The sequence below is a fragment of the Austrofundulus limnaeus genome, unplaced genomic scaffold (genome assembly GCF_001266775.1).
Source record: "Austrofundulus limnaeus strain Quisiro unplaced genomic scaffold, Austrofundulus_limnaeus-1.0 Scaffold231, whole genome shotgun sequence".
In the NCBI taxonomy this organism is placed as follows: domain Eukaryota; kingdom Metazoa; phylum Chordata; class Actinopteri; order Cyprinodontiformes; family Rivulidae; genus Austrofundulus; species Austrofundulus limnaeus.
The window spans coordinates 732,100-751,148 of NW_013952633.1; the positions used below are offsets into that span (position 1 = coordinate 732,100).

The following is a 19,049-nucleotide window of genomic DNA, read 5'->3' on the forward strand; positions in this document are numbered from 1 at the left end:
CTTCTTTCTCGTTTCGGATGAATAAAGAATCTAAATGGAATAAAGTGAGATTTTATTGTTGGAAGACAAGCGATGGTGAAAATGATGTAGTAAATTAATATATTTAATCTGTGACACATTTAAGGACGCAGAATGAAGATAAGTTCATTAAAGGTAGAGGTTAGGACAAGAATATGGTTCTTCCTGATAATCTGGGGTGAACAGGGTRGTCTGTTATGACTGAGCGGGATGTGATGATGACGATAGAGCCATGAGGTCGGAGTGATGGCAGATTCCTTTACTCCTGCTCAGAAACACAGAGCAGCTTGTAAATATTTCAGTTTATGGGTAGAGTTGGCTTCACACAGAGAAGGGAAGCAGGTGTAGCGTTGCATTCACTTTCTCCTGTTACATTCAGCTGAAACGGACCCCTGCATGGCTGTTAACTGTTTAGTGAAAGGAAGTTGTTAGCATCAGACAGTTTTGGTTAGTAAAAGATAGCAGGAAAGTCAGAGAACCTGCAATATTCATATGCATTTTCACTTTACCTGTTATTTGAAATGATAAAAATTTAAGAACAATAACAGACAATACAACCAGGTTTGGTTTGGGGCCAAATTTGACAACTTTGAAGAGCAAAACAGTGAAATAAGTGTCAACTCCTTGTTAAACAGTTTAGAATATTCAGAATGTGTTGTAAAGGGAAGATAAAATAAAAAAAATGGGTTAAATATTTAGCTTTTCCATATCATATTCCAATAGTGTTTTTTAGTTATAAAATTTCAAGGGAATAAATCTCCTTTTTTTGCAGCTATCACCACAAAAACCCAAGCAATTCATACCATTTATAAACTGCCAAGTACAATAACTGTTCAAGCTGCTTCAGAGGGTAAAAAAAAAGAAGGAAGTACTACTATTCACATTAAATATATAGAGGAGACTACAAGAAATAATTCAGATTCCTGTACATATCAACAATGCATATATTACAATACAGAATATTTACGTTTCCCCTCTGGAAATCTTGGGAAACAGTGTCTGAGAGGTGGGAACAGTTAAAAACAAACGACCAGAATCAGATTCTTCAAATCTGCTGGCTTTTCAGAAACATTTTGGAGCAGTTTAATAATGTGTATTTTTTTTCTTAGAGATCAAGGCTAACATGGATCAGATCAGAGTGTTATTTTCTACAAACTTTTCTTTGTTTTTTTTCTTCTCTCTCTTTGCTGAAAGTCTACTATCCGAGTCCAGTGATGACGTGTCAACCTGAGTGTCCGTGGTCCCTCTGTAGAATCCGTCCACACCGGTGTCTGCAGCACAGCTCTGTCTTTTGATTTCAAGCGTGACGTCCGGGTGAGCACAAGCAGTGAGTGTGTGTCAGCACCATTTTGGGAGCGGTGACGACAGGCCAGGAGGAGGAGGGACGCCGGGTCCCAAACGTTCCTTATTGTTATCTGAGCTGAGGCATTGCGCCGTCAGCCTCTGCACTCATGGGCCCTGAGTTTGCTCGCTTTTTGAAGTGGTTGCAATCATCAAGAAAACTCTCTCCAATTGGGATGATAAAGATGGGTGAAGGAAACGTGGCGAGGCTGTGGGTTTGTTGTTTGTCCTCAGCGTTGCTTAAGAGTTTCCTGTTTACGTTCCTGCTGCGACTGAACGTCCGTCTCTGCACGGCAGAGAGAACACCTTCCAGGCTTTGGTTTGGAATCATCAAAGCACGTGTGTGTGTCTGTAACTGCATACGCATGCACGCTTATAAACTGTGTGTTAGTATATCTGTGCACGCTTGTGTGTTTCTAATAGATGCCGTTCTCGCAGCATTATTCCCAGATGTTTGGAAAACCATTTAGTGTCCAATTTTAACTCAAGAACAGCTCATCCTGGGCAGCATTCTGAACATTTCAACCACTGTTTTTTATTAAATAAAAGATAACCATAAAAGTAACAAGTGACGTGAGCAGCATTAGGAGTCACTGGTGGAATGACACAAACAGTCACCGCTACGCACGCCACCGTCTCCAGCCTGTCCAACATGTAAATAACATCCAAGTCCCAAACAGGATCTCCAAGCGTACACAAGACCTGGAAAAAAAAAAAAAAAAAAAAAAAACGACGTATGTTACAAAAAAATCTAAAACATATCAGCTTGACAAAATAAAAACACCACATTTAACAATTATAAAAAAAATTGAATCAATCATGACCTCAGTGACAAGAAGAGGCAGGTAAAAGATAATGGATGGATGGATGGATTTTAAAATCGGTATTGTACAACTTTCCAGTAATTCTATAGAAAACCCTTCACAGCACTGATCCTGCTGATAATCATCACCAAATGTCTGGGCTGCTTTGTCTTTTAATTTCAAGCATGTCTCTTGAAATAAAATTCTTTAATTTAAATTCTTTAAATTTCCTGTTCGGACTCATTCTGAGTTCTGCCTCCACCAATAACTATCATGGCTACAGTGAAAATGTTTCACCCCACAGTCCTTTACAGACAGAAGACAAAATTTACTAAAAGGAAAAGTTTTGGTGCCAATGCAACAGAGAAAAAAACAAAATAGCTTTATTTTGTCATCCAGGGTAGAAATCTTTCATGGGATCATAAATCATTTTTGAACCATTTTGTATTATTTTGGGAGCACACCGTTTACTCATCCGATACCTTTTAAAATGTAGAAATGGCAATTTTTTCATCCCCTATAGTTTAAAAAGAATCTCTGAATTGTGCGTTATTGTCTGTAAAACAAATCCAAACTCTTTACAAACAGGACAGGATGATGATACATAACAAAGAATCATTATGATGCTGATATTTCTGCTTTGAGATGCCTGCTTCCTGGACACTAAATAAAATGACGTTGTCTGTGTGAATGTGGAAAAGAAGTGTTTGTTAATGGAAATACATAAAGTAGAAAAATGCTGAGGATGAAAAAAAGACAGAAAGAAAAGAGCTGAACAGAAGTAGACAAATGCAAAACAGAAACAGGTGAACCAGAGTCAAATAATTCTTACTATTATATTATTAATATAATATTTCATAGTTATTTTTGTTTAAAAATAAAACTACATTCGATGAGATCATATTTTTTTAAGTATTCTCAGGTTTTAAAGTCTGAAGCACCTGCTGTAGAGTTTTAAATTAATAACCCCCTTTTTGACCAAGGTCCAGAAATAAAGAAAGTGGTGGTTTGGAGGGAAAGACGGCTGGACTCACCTCTGCTACAGGACAGCCTAAAGACTTCAAGGCCAGAGGATGAAGGCAAGAGAAAAGAACAAGAATAGAAAGAGAAACTAGAGGCAGGAAGAGAAGGAAGGAACAAATCATGTGAGAGAGTTAAACATTTTGAGATACTGGATGTTAGTAACAACAGGAACAAAAACWTGTTCATTATAGAAAATCATCATCTCTGAAGAGAGTCAGTAAAAAGACTCCATTCAGCATAAGTGTAAAACGTTTTTAAAGATGTGTGCAGCAACAAGTGGTTGTATAAGAATATAATGCACATTTTGCTCTGAATAAAAWCATCCGTGCATGGATGAATTAAGTTTTATTTGTTTGTCTTAAAGAAAKGCATCAGTCACATCCTACCTTTTCCTCTAAGTCTTTAATCTGCCTCCTTTGGATTTCTGTCTTGTCCTCAAGATCACGAATCCTCTGCAATTTTTTTAGAGAAAACAGACATGTTAGTTTAAACATACATCCACAAAGCTTTGCTGTGTTATGACTGCAGAGGCAGCCGGACCTGGTGGGCCTGGTGCAGCAGCTCCATCCTCTCCTGGAGGATCTGGCAGTCRTACTCTCGACTCTTCCTCAGCATCTGCCTCCGAAGCTTCTCCACCGCCATTCGCAGCTCATCCTTCTGAAGCTCATTCAGAGGCTCATCATATTTTATCACCTGGTGGGAGGAGATCGATTTATTTGTCCCTTTCTAAACTGTCTAAAGCAGTTTTCTTAACTCTGAGGCTGTGATGAAATACAGAACGTTAAAAAACCTTGTCCTGCTGCAGAGCGTTGTATAAAGTCGCTTCCAACTCCTGGATTTGCTGTTGAGATATAAGAACAGGGGGGCTGTTATTAGTTTAGATATCACAAATAAAACCTCAATTTATATTTTAACATATTTACACCTGTGTCTTTTACTAAACATTCAAATCACCATGGGCGTAATTTGTGGGGGGTTTAGGGTGGTTATGACCTCCACAGTAATCTGATCCAGTCAATATAACCTTCCCAAATATTATATTTTTTTGGTATAACACAATACAAATTAACAGGTTAAGTGCACAGATGCACAATACAAAGTAAATACATACTAAGTGAGAAATAGGTATGTTGTAAAATATATCCTGAAATTGTAAAATATTTGTTATGGTCAGAAAAATGGGTGAAAAAGAAGTCACCCTTTACTTAATTTGAACAGAAAAGATGCAGCGTAAATACAAAGAAAAGAGGAAAGTTAAGTAAATCACAGTAAAAGTATTACAATGTATTTTAACCCCCAAATACCCTAAATCATTTTAAAAAAGTAAATCATTCAATAAATAAATAAACAGACTGAGAGCATAACCCCCCCATGGTAGAACTAAAGTTACGCCCTTGCAAATCATAACAAGCAGATAATGTCCTAAAATAAAAATACAGCGAACTTCTAAAAACATTGGCAATGATGTGTCCAGGTTTGGTTTATGAAAGTATGTTTACCATGTAGGCTTGATCCAGAGCCTGTTTTCTGTAGTCCAGCTCTTCTTCCAGGTATCCTTTCTGTTTACAGAACATTTCCTGTACACAGTGAGAGGATGGACAACAGTGAGAAGAAAATCATTTTAAGTATTTTCACCCTCTTTGATCTTTGGTCAAAATTACACGAGGTGCATCATGGGTAACAGTTTTTATGACCTACCATCTCAATCTCCAGGTCCATCATCTTCTGATGAAGCGCTGCTTCGGTCCCTTCTATCTGCTGGATCCACTAGAGGGCGACATGCAGCACAGTCCTCAGTCCCAGCTGCACAGACCCCTCGCCTCTAATATGGCACGATCATGTTTGGTAAATCCTTTTCTTACCTTTTCTGCTAGTGACAACACAGTGCTAGCCTGGATAATAGCCACTTGCTCCTCATTCCTCAAGTTCTGTACAAAAACAAAACAATTTCTTATTTAATGGCATCCCTGTTTTAGTGGAGCAGGCCAGTAAATTAGGTTAAACATTAATTACCCCGTTGTCTCCGAGGATGTCTAGTAGTTTGATGAGGTCTGGTATGCACACGTCCTGTGAAATAAACCAAAAAAAAATTATCTTAGCTTTTAACTACTTTTGATAGCTTTGTTTTGCTTGAGAGAAAAGAGCACCTAATAATTACACACCTTGACCCCTTCCTTCATACAGTAGATCTGCAGTGCGCTGACTCCTTCAGAGAATGGATGCATCCTCAGATGGTTGAACGGAGGGGATCTTCTTTCACGCTCCTGAAACAAAATACATAATTCACTAACAAAAAATAATGCTTGATCTATTTTTTAGCATAGGTCTAATGGGAAAAATACCAACAAAACCTGTAATAATGCTAAGAATAAATGAAAGAAAAAGAACATGATACACTATAGAAGACATGAAGTCTTTAAAGGAAAGTTAAACCTTTTATTTTATAAGCATTTTTGTTGAAGTTGGGTTCTTTGGTTTGTTCAACCATGTTGTTGAGAAGTCAGTAGTGTATTGAGAACATCCTCTCTGCTGTTTTAACAAGGAGACAACTTAAAYCTTCAAAAACTGCTGTCAGTTTATGAGCTGCAGCTCCAATAAACTGCAGAAACTATTTCCAGCTTGATTTTAGGCTGACTGACAGATGGAGACACTTTACAAGCTAATTCAGCAACAAAGAGAGGTCATTTGGCAGCTGACAAATAAAAATATGTACTACTTTATATCCTGTGTGCGTGCGTGCATGCGTGCGTGCGTGCGTGCGTGCGTGTGTGTGTGTGTGTGTGTGTGTGTGTGTGCGTTCTAAAATCCTGATGTTACTCGCTTTTCTTGGAAAGTATTTTCCTGCTGTCAGTAGTAATTACATTAAAAAGCAGTACATTAATGATCAAAGTGTTTTTACATTTAACTGACATTAATCTGCTAAATAAATGCGAATCCACTGAACTCACCTCCAGCTCTAATATCCTGAACTCTAACAGTTCATTTTGGTCTCTGGAGTCTTGCAGCTCCTGCTGAAGCCGGCTGCAGTCCGACTCTAACTTTTCCACCTGAGCATCACAAAGAAGGAAATAATTCTACAGTTTAAAAACAAATTAAAATAAAAATCATTTTACATCTCACCGTGTTTGCAATGATTACTGTTAAAGCTTTACTGCACAAACTAAACCTGAGCTGTTCTGAGGAACCAGAGAAAGAAGTGCAGGCCAACCTTTTCCAACAACTCCTGATTCCTCCGTAAGAACAGCTGCTTCTCCTCAACCCATTTGGAGTCCTGAAACACAGACGATTGTACCAATTAAAGAAAATAATGCAAAATATCCAAATCTTTTAAGAGGTATTTAAAAAAATGGAACAAAAATGATACCCTTACCAAAAGACGTACACTAAGTACATGTCATTAAGTATACAATGCATATAAAAGTGTATTTCCCTAAGTGTAGTTTTGTTTACCAAGTATGCTGATATACTGTAAGTATACTAGGAGTTTACTAACAAGTATACTTCTTGGGACTAAATTGGCCGACTTTAAATTTATTAAAGTATACTCAGAAGTACACTGAAAATAATATTCTAGGTATACTATTAGTTTACTAGCAGTAAACTTTTAGTGACATTTTATTAGTTTATAAAAGTACATTTTTAAGTATAATAAAAGTAAAATAGTTCACTAAGAATACATCTCTATCATGGCCAAACATTTAAACATTAGTACAGAGTAAGTATACGCAGATTTTTGTATATTTTTAGTGCAAGCCAAGTACAGTGTAAGATAAACTTGGTTAAGTATATCTCAAATAAGTACCTAAAAATTAAACAGAAAGTAAACTTTTATTTTTTTAGTTTAAAGTTAGTATACTTAATGRATACTTGCATGTACTACTTTTTGGTAAGAGTATGTTTAAACATTCTCACTTCCACAATAATTAAATCCCTTTTAACACCACAATAAGGTTGATGGTTAGTGTATTAGTGTAAGTTATTTTTCATTCATTTTGTCCTTTGCTGTTACATTCAGATCAATAAAATGCAAACTTTAAGAGCGCAGAAATAATAAATATGRTTACAGCAAGCTCTTACACAGCAAAACTCTCCATCTAACCAGGTTTTACAAACTTTTATCCARCCAAAAATATATTTCCATCTTGTTTTGAGACCGATAAACTAAGCAAGAGCAGAATGTGTTGGATTATTAATCTTGTTAGCCTGGAAATTGTCCTTATTTCAAGTCTTATCAAATGAAACTGTCTTATTGCACTGGCAGATTATTTCACTTATTTTGAGTAGATTTGGGACTCCGATGAARCTTTTTACCTTAATTTTAGATAGATTTTAAATCCAAGGTTCATTTTTAATACTATAACAACTTAACTTTTCATTTGACATAATTTTAAGTGTTACTCTGTGGTTGAAGCCCTTTAAGAGTGACCACGGCTTATTTGTCTTAAATTACTGAATAGTCCAGCATTACACAAATCGGCTTCAAACAAAGTTTAAATTTGATAGATTTGATTCTTGTGTGAACTTGCCAAACCGGAGTAACTCCTGCGGGGTAAATGAATGTGTTAAACAGGCATCTTTAATCATCTTGTTGGAGAGCTTACCTGTCCCTTCAAGGTTAGTTCTTTCTCCAAATCCTCTATTTTGGCTTTRTACCTGAGAACATCTGCTTGAAGTTGTTCATGAGCCTAAAGCAACAACAAAGCACTCTGTTAGGACARCATCTCTAAAATCACACCAGTGTTAGTTAGGTCTACTTTGTTTTCTGGTAGAGAACTATTCTTTATTAATAGAAAATACAAATGAGGGTTTAGGCGGCACCAGTTGCACATACGGCACTTCCTTATCACACATTTGTACCTTGGCTTCAATCTCAGCATCCAGCATGCCTCCCTTCTGTTCCTGCAGCAGGGCATAGGCTCGCTGTAACGCCTGGTACTCCCGGGTCAGCTGGCGGAAACGTAACTCAGACTCTTCATTGGCAATGCCCTTTTTTGACACATGCAAACAAAAAGCCAGATGTTATGGTTTCACTGGACAAATAACACAACTGCCTCTGCTAGGTAGAAAACTGAAATTTCAGAGGTGCACGACCACGCGCCAGGACACAACGTGGGGCCAATGCGCGGGGGCGGGGACGCCGCGATTGCGTCACTTTTGATGTGAGCCCCCTCGCACCCTGTGCGTCACGTCAACTATAATCTAGGCTTGCAGGTGCGCAGTACCACGTCGGACGGAGCTGATGGAGCGGACTCGGCTACAGCTCAGAAGCAGCGAGCGAGGAGCAGCAYGAGGCGAATCAGTTCTGGGYCTTGTCGAGCTGATTGAGCGCAGCTGCGGAGGTAAAGAGACAACACGCCAACTCGGGCTGGAGCTGGTCGTTTGGGTCAACGGAGACGGCGACTGTGTGTGTGGACGTTTTGCTGTGAACTGCAAARTTCACGGGGAGMACGACAGAGGACAAGGAGGTGTCCAAACTGACCTTTGTCGAGAGGCAGATTTGGTTCTGGCCCACACAGACTCTGGTGTGGACCAGGTGGTGAGAACCTTCAACTCAAAAACTCCTAGACACATAAACAATAAATGCCTTTTAAGGTTTAAAAATGGCTGCCTTRTGTCGTGCTTCTTATTATGTTGCGGCTTTGAGAGCTGGGGTCGTAACAATATTCTGAGGATAAAAGGTGCAGACATAATAAGATTTATTCTTCTTCTGCTACCTTTCATTTTATGTTGATTTGTGTATTTTCTTGGTTTATTTTTTTATTGTATATAGTTATTTTTTTAATGAAATGAATAAATTTTTGAAAATAATCTATCTAGTCGTTTTCCTTTTCTGAGTTGTGGGGTAGTGCCTATATCCAATGGTCATTTAGTGTTATTGAATAACCTAACATGCCTGTTTTTGATTTGAAAGTGTTTGCAAATTGTGCACAGAGAGGTCCCAGAAGGACTGCGATCCTGAAAATCATAACTCTTACCACGCCCATGTCTTCATCAGGAGTAGCCGGGGTTCTGTCCATGCGGAATGAAGCCACTGAGGACGTCTCAGAATCCATAGACTCTTCATCGTACCCAAAAAATGTGTCTACAACAATGTGTCTCTGCAGAAAATAAARCAAGTTTTAGTTTTCATGTTTCATCAACTTTAATGCAAATTTCTCAACATCTCTTTCTTRCAATATATAGTATTTGGCCTTTATTCTTATATCTATTAAATCAAACAAATCTTCACAGTGACAATAGTACAATTCAGTTCTTTATGAACGGACCTTCCTGAGATATTGCTTCCTTAAACCATCTTGTTAAATTAGTGGTGTTGTCATAATATTATTATAATAACGGCATTGTAACAGACAAATTCTATTTACCTTTATTGGCCTCGAACTTCTTTTATGCCTTTTCTTCCTAAGTAGTTTCTCACGATCCTGGATGGAGTCACAGTAAAAAGACAAATGAGGCAACATGACAATGTGACAAAATGTTGTTGCAAACAATTCCAAAATGTCTGTGTTTTTTTCTTTGAAACTGAAATTAACTATATTAATTAGTTGCTTATGTGTTGTTTTTCACACTGATGTGTTTCTCATCATTGTAATGCCCAGCTTTTTTTTTCATTTCAGTGTAAAAAAACCAAGAAATATGCTTTTGTGTGTGTGTGTGTGTGTGTGTGTGTGTGTGTGTGTGTGTGTGTGTGTGTGTGTGNGTGTGTGTGTGTGTGTGTGTGTGTGTGTGTGTGTGTGTGTGTTTGGGGGGCCAGGCACATTCGATTTTATGCCACAGTCAAGTAACTATGTTACCCTCAGTCGTTATGAAAAAGCTGTATATATCAAAAATAAATGTCTCTGTCTCTTTAAGAAATTCCTACCATTTTTAACACTTTCACTTCAGTACGTCTTCCAAACAATGTTCTGGGGGACGGTTGCTCTGTGGGGTAGGAGCTCAGCTGCAGACTGAGCTCCACGGGGAGCTTTGCGTAAATGGGTGTTGCTTTATATCTGCACGTTTATGCATAATGTTTTTCTGTATTTTAAATTGATTTTACTGTCTATATTTATGTTTTGCTCAACTGTTTTATTCATTTGGCTTTATTGTGAAGCACTTTGGCCAACTTCTGTTTTTTTATGTGCTATATAAATAAAATTGACATTGATATTGACATAAAGCATGGAAAAGTCAGGTTTTGCATAACGACCCCTCCCCCTTATAAGTATGTTATTTGCCTCCCAAATTTACTGTTTTCTTAAGCAAAATATAAAAAACTATGCTTTGCAATCTAAGATGCATCCGTAACGCCTCTGATGTTTTTCTTTAGTTTGAAAACTCCTCTGTAAATCTTGTCAGTTGTCATTTTGCTGTTCTAAAACAAGAAATAAAAAAGCAAACAGTGAATCTGAAGACCCTCCAACTCATACTTCAGTTTAAATGGGACCCTCARTCAGAAAATATTTGTCACAAATGTGTTTCACCTCGGTGACCTTTGTGCCATAGCGCTGCACAATCACAAAGAATTTTCATAACCTATGACACAAAAATCGCWGATACAAAAAAAAAAACTTTGAACAAACGTACTCTTGTCAGCTCATCAATCATACTCTGTTGCTCCAGGACCTGAAGTTTTAGAAAAGCAATTTCCTGGTCATCGTGGGCTTGGTCCAGGTCATTCAGGGACTTCAGCTTCTTCAGAGGAGGATGGGAGCTTATCCTCTCCTTCTGTACGTAAAGATAAGGAGAGACATMAGCTGCTAATCAGCCTACAGATCCAGTGAGAAGATAGTTTGACTATGCWCTAACCATTTCAAGGTTTTCCTTCATCAGGCTCTTCAGTTTCTCCTCCAGCTTCTGGATAGTCTGAGTTAAATCATCATTCCTTTTATTCAGCAGCTTGTTTTTATCCAGCAGGGGTTTGCAGTGCTTTTCTGACTCCCGAACTCGCTTCAGCTGTTGGAGGGAAAAGTTCACATTAAATGTCTGAATAAAAGATAACAGACTGAAGCAAGTAGGTTTGAGCTAAAAGACAACACGTTAAAAAAAAGAACAAATAGATTTTGTTTATTATTATTCGTAACAATTGATTTGAACGTACCAGTTCGTTTCTCTCCTCAACCAGCAGAGCGTTGCGGTCCTCTAATTTGCGAATGGTTGAGTTGAGTTCAGCAACTCGCCTCTGATTTCTCCTCATGTCCTGAAACAAACAAAAACAACAACTATGGCTGATTTGCTTAAGTTTTTATTTGCCGTCTTTAGCTTCACAAAGGTCAAACACAAGTTAACTGTTTTAATCTGAGGGCTTATTCTGTTTTTGGTGTGTGACAGTAAAGTGATTATTTAGAACGACTCACTCCCAGAGTAGAAAGCAGAGTTTTATAAGATAGTCAAACCATGAAAAACTTATGGCTTGTTTGTTTGTGCTGAATGCACTGCTGGACTCGGTAAAAAAAAAAAAGGGGGAAAAAAAACCCCGACTCGCTCCCAGAGCCGACACCAGGAAGTAGAATTTTATAAAGATAGTCATTCCGTGAAAAACTCATGAATGGAAATTAAACAGACGCAGTGCACGAAGGAATCTGACTGATAAAAACTGTGGTGCAAAACCAGGACAGATGTGGATAAATACGTCGGGTGAGTGACGAGTATGACTTTTTTTTTTTTGCATTATCGGCTGTTGCGGGGGAACTCCATGCAGTGACGTATGTTTCAGGGAGGGGGGGTTTCCCGAACTCGGCGCGAGGGTGTCGTACAATTATGAAAGGTCTGCGCGAAAATGACTGCCGAACAACCACGTGACCGCGCGTCGACCCGTCGGCGTCRGAGCGAGTWTGTTTCARGCTTTAGAACATGAAAYACTTCAGCTGCCTTTAAAACACACAACAAAAAAGTAAGTCCATTTCATGTTGATTCAAGCTGCTGAAATGACTAAATGTAATTGTATTTATCTTTGTGTGTTTTAGCTCCCTGGAAGTGGAGTTTTTTGTTTGAGGTGTTTATTTTGTGTATGAGTTTTTTTATAGGTGTGGTTTTTGTTTGTGAGTGTTTTGTTTTCTTCCTTGGAATCTGTCAAGTATCACCTTGACCWGCACCAAGCCTCGCACTTGTAAAGACAAGTCAACCTTATTTTTRTGTGGAGTCAAGTCTCCTGAACTTTTGCTTGTTAGCCAAGCCTGAACTTTTGAAKAACAGTGGTTTTAACACCACACATGGACACTGGGGGGAAAGGGGATATATTTTGTATTGTATTGTTTTGTATTAGTATTTTTTATTGTTTGTAAATAACATATTTTGAAAAGTAAGACTCCATTGTTTGTGTTCACTTTATTTAAACTTTTTTGTCACTTCTTGTTTAAGGTTAAAAGGGTATGTATTTTTTTTCTAGAATTGTACATGTCCTTGTGTGACCGGTTAAAATAAAATGACTCTAAACCATATATTAAAACTAACAGTTAAAACACCATCAGCTAGTTAAAACATCCTACATGTCAGGAGGGAGACCTGTCTGGCGCCCAATTAAATTTTTCAAATTAATAACAATAAACAGCATTAAAAACGGTACCGTCACAAGTGTGTATCGAGGTTTGTGGCATCATGTTTCAGTAAMTGTAAACCCACTAAAACCAACTGATTAGGGACTAAATAAGTAAGCTSTGACTTGAATTTTGTTTAAAATAAATAATAGAAAAATCATCTGGTTATTGAGACTACTTACAGGACTCCCACAGTGCTCTGCYCCGTCTCCAGCTCTGCCTGGAATCTCGCGTTTCGGACTTCCCAAGCCGCACTCAGCCTCCTTGACGAGGAACAGTTGTTCATCCAAGGCGTCCTTCTGAAGCTGCAGCTTCTGTAGGCAGCCCGCTGTCGACTCCAACTCCTTCTCTAGAGCAAAAATGGTGCGGTCTTTGGATTTGATTTCATCAACCTATCAGGGAGAAGAAAGAAGAGGTTATAATTAATATTTAAAATAATTTAAAAGTGTCTGGTGTTCAGACGTTTGGCTGTGCCCACCAGTCTGCGGATGTCCTTCTCACAGTCCCACTTGATCTTGGAGATTTGCTCCTGATGCTGCTGGTGCTCCACCCGCAGGTCTCCGGCCTTCATCTTGTCTGCCTGGATCATGTTGCTCAGAGCTTCATCCGTCTGCTTCTTGGCATTCTTCAGCTCCACTATTTCCTGCAGGAGCTTCACTCTCTCCTGGTCAAAGAAGCGGCGCGCGTCCTCTTTGGCTTCAAGAGTCAGTGCCGTGCGCACCTGGAGAGGAGATCATATAACGAGGCAAAGTCCTGAAAACGGACCAAGCTTTGGAAAGTTTTAGGGAATTGATTTATTTTTTTAACCTCACCTTTTCCCCACTGCCGTCCCGCATGGCGTTGAGGGCCGCTTTCAGCCTCTGATTCTCCTGATCTTTGATTTTGGCGTGGCGGGCCAGCTCCTGCTCATGCTGCCGGGTCAGGTTCTCCCTGAGCGCCTGCAGCTCCTTTTGCTTTTCCTCGTGCCACTTGGCGCGCTGCTCCGTTAGCATGGCGGTGTGCCGATGCTGCTCCTGCTCTCGCGCCCGCTTCACCTCCTGCACCTTGTCGCGCTCCAACTTGCTCACCTTTTGAAAGGAGCAAAAAGCATGAAAGGAGTTGTGTTATATATTTGACACAAATATTTTAACTTCTCAAAAACATTCATGAATACCTTGCATTTCTCTTGGTGCAGCTCGATCTGAATATCAGTAAGTTTGGACCTGAGATCTTCATTGGCAGCCTGTAAGGCAGAAATAAGCGCTTCGGGCTTCTCGCCCTTGGTACGGCTTTTCTTAGCCATTGATTGAAACACTAAAGAGGGTCTTCTGATGCTTTCATTGAGACTTCAGAGAAACTTTCCAGGATTTCCAGTTCCTCCTCCTCCTCATTCTCCTGTTAAACACAAGGGCTAGAGGAAAAGAGAAAAGAAMMAAKWRGRRRMMWWRKTTTTTTWTTWTTTTWTTTWTTTTTTTTTTTTTTTACAAAAACACAATTTCTCACTGGGATCAATAAAGTATTTTTGAATTTGAATTGAGTTTGAATTTTCTAAACATTCACAAACTTAAATTTCTTAAAGGGGCAATATCATGTAAAATCAACTTTTTTGTTTTATATCATGTTATAATGTTATACTCTCATAAAAAGCATGCCCAAAGCCTTGCTTTGACTCATTCATGCATGTTTGAGAAATCCTGCAGCGTTTTTAGAAAGCCAAGCTGAGGAGCAAAACGACAGGTGGGGACCAGAAACGCCTTTTGGGACCAGAAACGCCCCTGGGACGTGTCTTTAAACCGAACTTCCTTACCACGGAGCACACCTCCCTACCCCGCTCCCCACACACCCCATCCATGACTCCTGCAGGCTCTCGGCAGTGACAAAGCACACGAGCGAAACTGAAACTGTCTGCTGCTCTTACAGGGGACTTAATATGCAAAATTCACTTTTTAAAGKTTTTTTTTACTCGACTTTGGGTATGCACTTCATTAAAAACAGTCCTAGGACCAAAAATAAATGCACCCAGGGGTATATTAACTCTAAGTAAATGTATTATTCATGTATATTAATGTCAAGTTTTCAAATCCCGCGGCCTGTGATGTCACAGGCCGCAYTCCAGCCCACCCCAACCGGAGCCCAGCTCATTTCCTCGTTACCCAAGCAGAGACTCTGCCCACTTCCTCACATTACAGTTCTGCTGCTTCRCAGTCATGGAGRACAGAGATGTGTGKATTAATTTTATTTTTATTTAATATTGTTTTTATTTTTGATGGCAATGTTCTAGCAATATTAAAGCATACATTAAACAGCCATCTTCCAACCTCTTCTGCCGCTAGAAATAAGTTTTGAGCTTTTTCTGCTCTCCTTTCCTCCTGCTTCGCAGCAGGCGCTCATGTCCGCAGCCATATTGTTCTTTTTGCTGTTCATTAGTACAGTACTTACGGTGGTAGAGTATACAGAACCTTTAYGGTACTCTAGAAAGTAATGATACTTCATACCAATATTACTCAAGTAAAATAAAAAGTRTGGTTGTAAAACAAGTAGTAAAAGTACATTTCTTTCCTAAAAGTTCCTCAAGTAAAAGAATAAACATAACCAGCTTCTACCCACCTCTGTATGAAATGATGAAAAGTCTGTTTTGTAGGAGTACTTTTTTAATAAACCACTGCTGCACAGACCACAGCCCTGGGTTAATGCCTGGGTAAGCTTTTGGATTGTTCTAACAGCTAATGGTGCTTTCAGAAAGGACAGACTGAGGTTGGCACTTACCACAGAGGTAAGGTTCAGAGGAAGAAATACAGACTACACACAGACACACACAGACACACACACACAGATAGCATATCAGTTAATGCTAGATGAATGGGATTTTCCTAGCTGCAGATGTGAATACAAGGAATTTCGATCAAAGGWAAGACCATCAATGACTTCCTAATAGGGAGGTAAAACAAGCAGCAGCTACGAGGGTAGATCTGTAACATCCTCAAGGCAAGACAAGAGTCAGAAGAGTCTTAAACATGTTTTTGGTGCAACACGTTTCAAAACAGCAYATTTATGATGACCATTTCATGTTTTACAGGAGGAAATTTTATAACCTGTCCAGACAAGTGGTGTGGAAACGTACAAAAGACCTCAGGCTGCCAATCACTCCGAAAGGCCTTTGGTTGCACTGAGTGATGATAAATTTCATTAGAAAACACATGCAGGAATTGGTTTGGGCACTTCTGGCATCTTATGTAAAAACAGCTTTGAGAGAGAGATGAGGTGTTCACTCTGCCACAAAACTCACCTAAAACAAAACTGATGGCATCTGGGGAACGCAAGCATAATCCACAACCACACCAAGCCTGCCATTCTGATACCACACAAAAAYTGACAGCAGAAACTTGCTATTTAAGATTTACACACAAACTCATTGAACTTCTGTTAAAATGGAAGTAATAATTAATCTGACCGATGGTTTGTGAGTTTTTAAAACCTGTCATGTTTGTTTATTTATGTTCTTTATTAGAGATTTTGGATTATCCATCCATAAATGTGCAAACCACATACTTTGTGCCGCCAAGACGATTTACGAAGAGTTAGAGGCGTCTGTAATAATCTGCAGACAGATGGCATAACTAGATTTTGAGTTGCAGATTATAAAAAGAAGTTGTAGCCTTTTTGGTCTGAACCATTTCAGAACCTTTTTGAAAGATTTTCATCAGATCAGATGCTTAAAAAGAGATTGAGCTCATTTCGAGGGTAGGGTTGAAGTTGAAGTGTTCTAAGTTGTAACTTCTACCTAAACATCGTCTTAATGCCATTACCTTATTAGTTTTAAACTTTGAGTCATTATATTTAACCTAAACATGCACAAAAAATGAATGTGCTTAGGGAAAACAGGGCAGTGATAGTGGTAATAATGATTCCCAGATAAATTGTTTATGTTCATCTTGAATCAGATGATGACATCAGCATCATGGAAAAGCCAATCATAGTTCACCATAGTCAATAATGCTGTATTAACCTAAATTTCATGCAGATACTGTTCTGAAGGTTTGATTGGATATGCCTATTCAATGATCCTGAGTCAATCTGATTACTGTTACAGTTAAGCAAACAGAATTATCAACAAACTCAAAGCACCGCAGCCAGACTTAACCTCTGTTTACGAAGATAGCTACAATAAAGTCATACGGTATTTTTTTTTTCTCTTTAAGCGGGGAGTTCGTGCTGATTTAAATTACTGAAATGCCTTCTTGTATGTTTCTTCTTTTTTAATGTTACTGTCATTTACGATTATGACATTTCCACTTTTAACATGTAGTAGCTGACYAAATATCCAAGGAGATTAGCCATGCACCAATTTGAAAGTGTTTCTCATTATRACATTTCAAACCTGGGAATCATCCTCATTTCAGATGTTCCTATTTACTGTAATACTCCACCCAACTACTAGATTTTGTTTTTTGTRTGCTCCGTATGAGATTGCATCGCACACCCCACAGCTTGAACTTCAGTCAAACAGTGACAGCTCTGACATGAACTACTGCTTCCTCAGCGTGTTCATAAGGTGAGAGTAAACAGAACACACACTTTGTGAACTGCAAATCYCTTCAATCCTCTAAAGACATTTTTGCCTAGCAGTATTTTTTCTTACAATATTTCATGTAAAAAGTTTTAGAAAAGAATCAAAAGATTGCCATACAACCAGATATTCAAGTCTCTATTGCACATAATGTCATTTTTTGCAGCATTCTTGACTTTATGACTTTGTAAGAAAACCATTTGTAAGAAACCATTTAGTCAGCAACCAAAAACTAATTACAGCTGATTTAATTTTTCTTATGTTGCTTATGATAACAATCTTAAGCCCCAAAATTGGTACAAAAGCAAAGAGGATGCTAAAAATTTGAAAGACCACATGTGGATTGATAATTTTGCATGGTGTCTCTTGGCCTCAAAGAAAGCAACCATCCCAGCAAGGCTACTTTTAGCCAAGTTTTACGCCAGCCAGTGTAAATTTCTGAACTGCTTTGTGGATTTATTTACTTAGTACCCATATGACCTTTGGGTCTGTGCAGTCTTTCTATATATCACTACCCTGACATTTATGTCACACTTGAGAAAAACAGGCAATCCAATAAAACTCTACAAGCAGCTGAGACTTGTCTGGTAAACAGCTACAATCTGTTCACATGGAAGCCAAAAAAAAGCATACAATGTTCTGCACACTCAACATGCATGCCACGCTGCTGGTATAAAGCCAGCCCTTCAGTATCACCATGATGCCTTTTTTATGCATTGGGGAAGAATTCTGCTGCAAAAATAATGTATAAATAATTAAACTACATAAATYGGGGGTATTTTTAACACATGCACACTTCAGTTATTTTCTCCACAAAATTACATCACTAGTAAGACTACTGTCTCAAAATTATATATATTCCAAGGTCAAGGAGAATGCTTTAGTAATTGAATGATACCCAAGGATGCTCAAAGAACTGCATGCAAGTGTAGTGCTGTAACTAACAAGATGCATGTTCTAAAAATAAATGTAGACTGTAAAATAATACATGGCAGAGAAAACTAATCAAATTCATGGAGCAATTGAACGGACAGAGTGACCCATATTGGTTTTCCTCTGCTCTGATTCTGGGCAGGCACTGTTGTACCAGTGTGCCTTAAATACTCCCAACATGAAGCCCAGTGGCACCATGACCCACTTTTGACTCTCCACACATTAAATGGGATGTTGCTGGTGGATTTTCCCAACAGTCTTGGCATCACRAATCAGAATTTAGAGTGTGTTCAATTTGTGATTTGTCGTAGTGGCGTGTGTGCTTACAATCTGCTTCTACAGACTGGGTTATTTGCATATTTTCAACAAAGCAAGAAAGACAACAGCTAGTGTATGTGGGTTGCTGTGATGGTGGCAATGGCTGTTTTGATCCAAATGGCAAAATTGTTCAGGATAGGACTGATTTCATACAGGTTCACTGGGCTCAACAAGGGTTACATATTTCCCACAAAGCAAAATTGATTTAGCAGTGCAAATAAAAATGTTCAATTTGAAMAGTTAAAAGAGAATTTAAAAAAATCTCAGTTTAAAGTAAAATTTCATTCCATAAACTAGGAAACTGTAGCTTAAAGCAAATCACAGTCTTCAATCAATAAAATCATTGTTATCAATYATTATTTTTCCTCCACAGAAAGACTAACTGATACCAGAGATTCCATGGATGGAYTGACTCACAATTGATTTAACATTAAGTTATAGGTCCCTGGCAATGCTTCCCAAAAGAACACTGCACTCTCACAAACAGCTTAACAGTGAAAAAACCCTACAAGAATGCACTTTTTTCCCCTTTTTTTTTGAAAAATATGATAC

At 38.5% G+C, this 19,049-nt stretch overlaps 1 protein-coding gene across 2 annotated transcripts in view; it reads right to left on the reverse strand.

The window, feature by feature from the left end:
• Positions 1-35: 35 nt before the first annotated feature.
• Positions 36-19,049, reverse strand: part of jakmip2 (janus kinase and microtubule interacting protein 2) — a 21,605-nt gene continuing 2,591 nt past the window's right edge. The window contains exons 2-24 of one of the 2 annotated variants that reach the window (XM_014019800.1): positions 13,854-14,090; positions 13,513-13,767; positions 13,179-13,421; positions 12,883-13,092; positions 11,266-11,364; positions 10,974-11,120; positions 10,752-10,892; positions 9,551-9,607; positions 9,161-9,283; positions 8,043-8,171; positions 7,787-7,870; positions 6,394-6,456; positions 6,134-6,232; positions 5,348-5,449; positions 5,199-5,252; positions 5,048-5,113; positions 4,884-4,952; positions 4,685-4,762; positions 3,976-4,026; positions 3,726-3,878; positions 3,572-3,637; positions 3,197-3,273; positions 1,975-2,061 (exon numbers count right to left, since the gene is read on the reverse strand). In XM_014019800.1, coding sequence (XP_013875254.1) covers positions 3,223-3,273; positions 3,572-3,637; positions 3,726-3,878; positions 3,976-4,026; positions 4,685-4,762; positions 4,884-4,952; positions 5,048-5,113; positions 5,199-5,252; positions 5,348-5,449; positions 6,134-6,232; positions 6,394-6,456; positions 7,787-7,870; positions 8,043-8,171; positions 9,161-9,283; positions 9,551-9,607; positions 10,752-10,892; positions 10,974-11,120; positions 11,266-11,364; positions 12,883-13,092; positions 13,179-13,421; positions 13,513-13,767; positions 13,854-13,982 — 2,469 coding nt within the window. In that variant the 5' untranslated portion in view covers positions 13,983-14,090 and the 3' untranslated portion in view covers positions 1,975-2,061; positions 3,197-3,222. Of the gene's footprint in view, positions 2,062-3,196; positions 3,274-3,571; positions 3,638-3,725; positions 3,879-3,975; positions 4,027-4,684; positions 4,763-4,883; positions 4,953-5,047; positions 5,114-5,198; positions 5,253-5,347; positions 5,450-6,133; positions 6,233-6,393; positions 6,457-7,786; positions 7,871-8,042; positions 8,172-9,160; positions 9,284-9,550; positions 9,608-10,751; positions 10,893-10,973; positions 11,121-11,265; positions 11,365-12,882; positions 13,093-13,178; positions 13,422-13,512; positions 13,768-13,853; positions 14,091-19,049 lie in introns of both variants that reach the window. The other variant, XM_014019799.1, reaches the window with a different exon arrangement.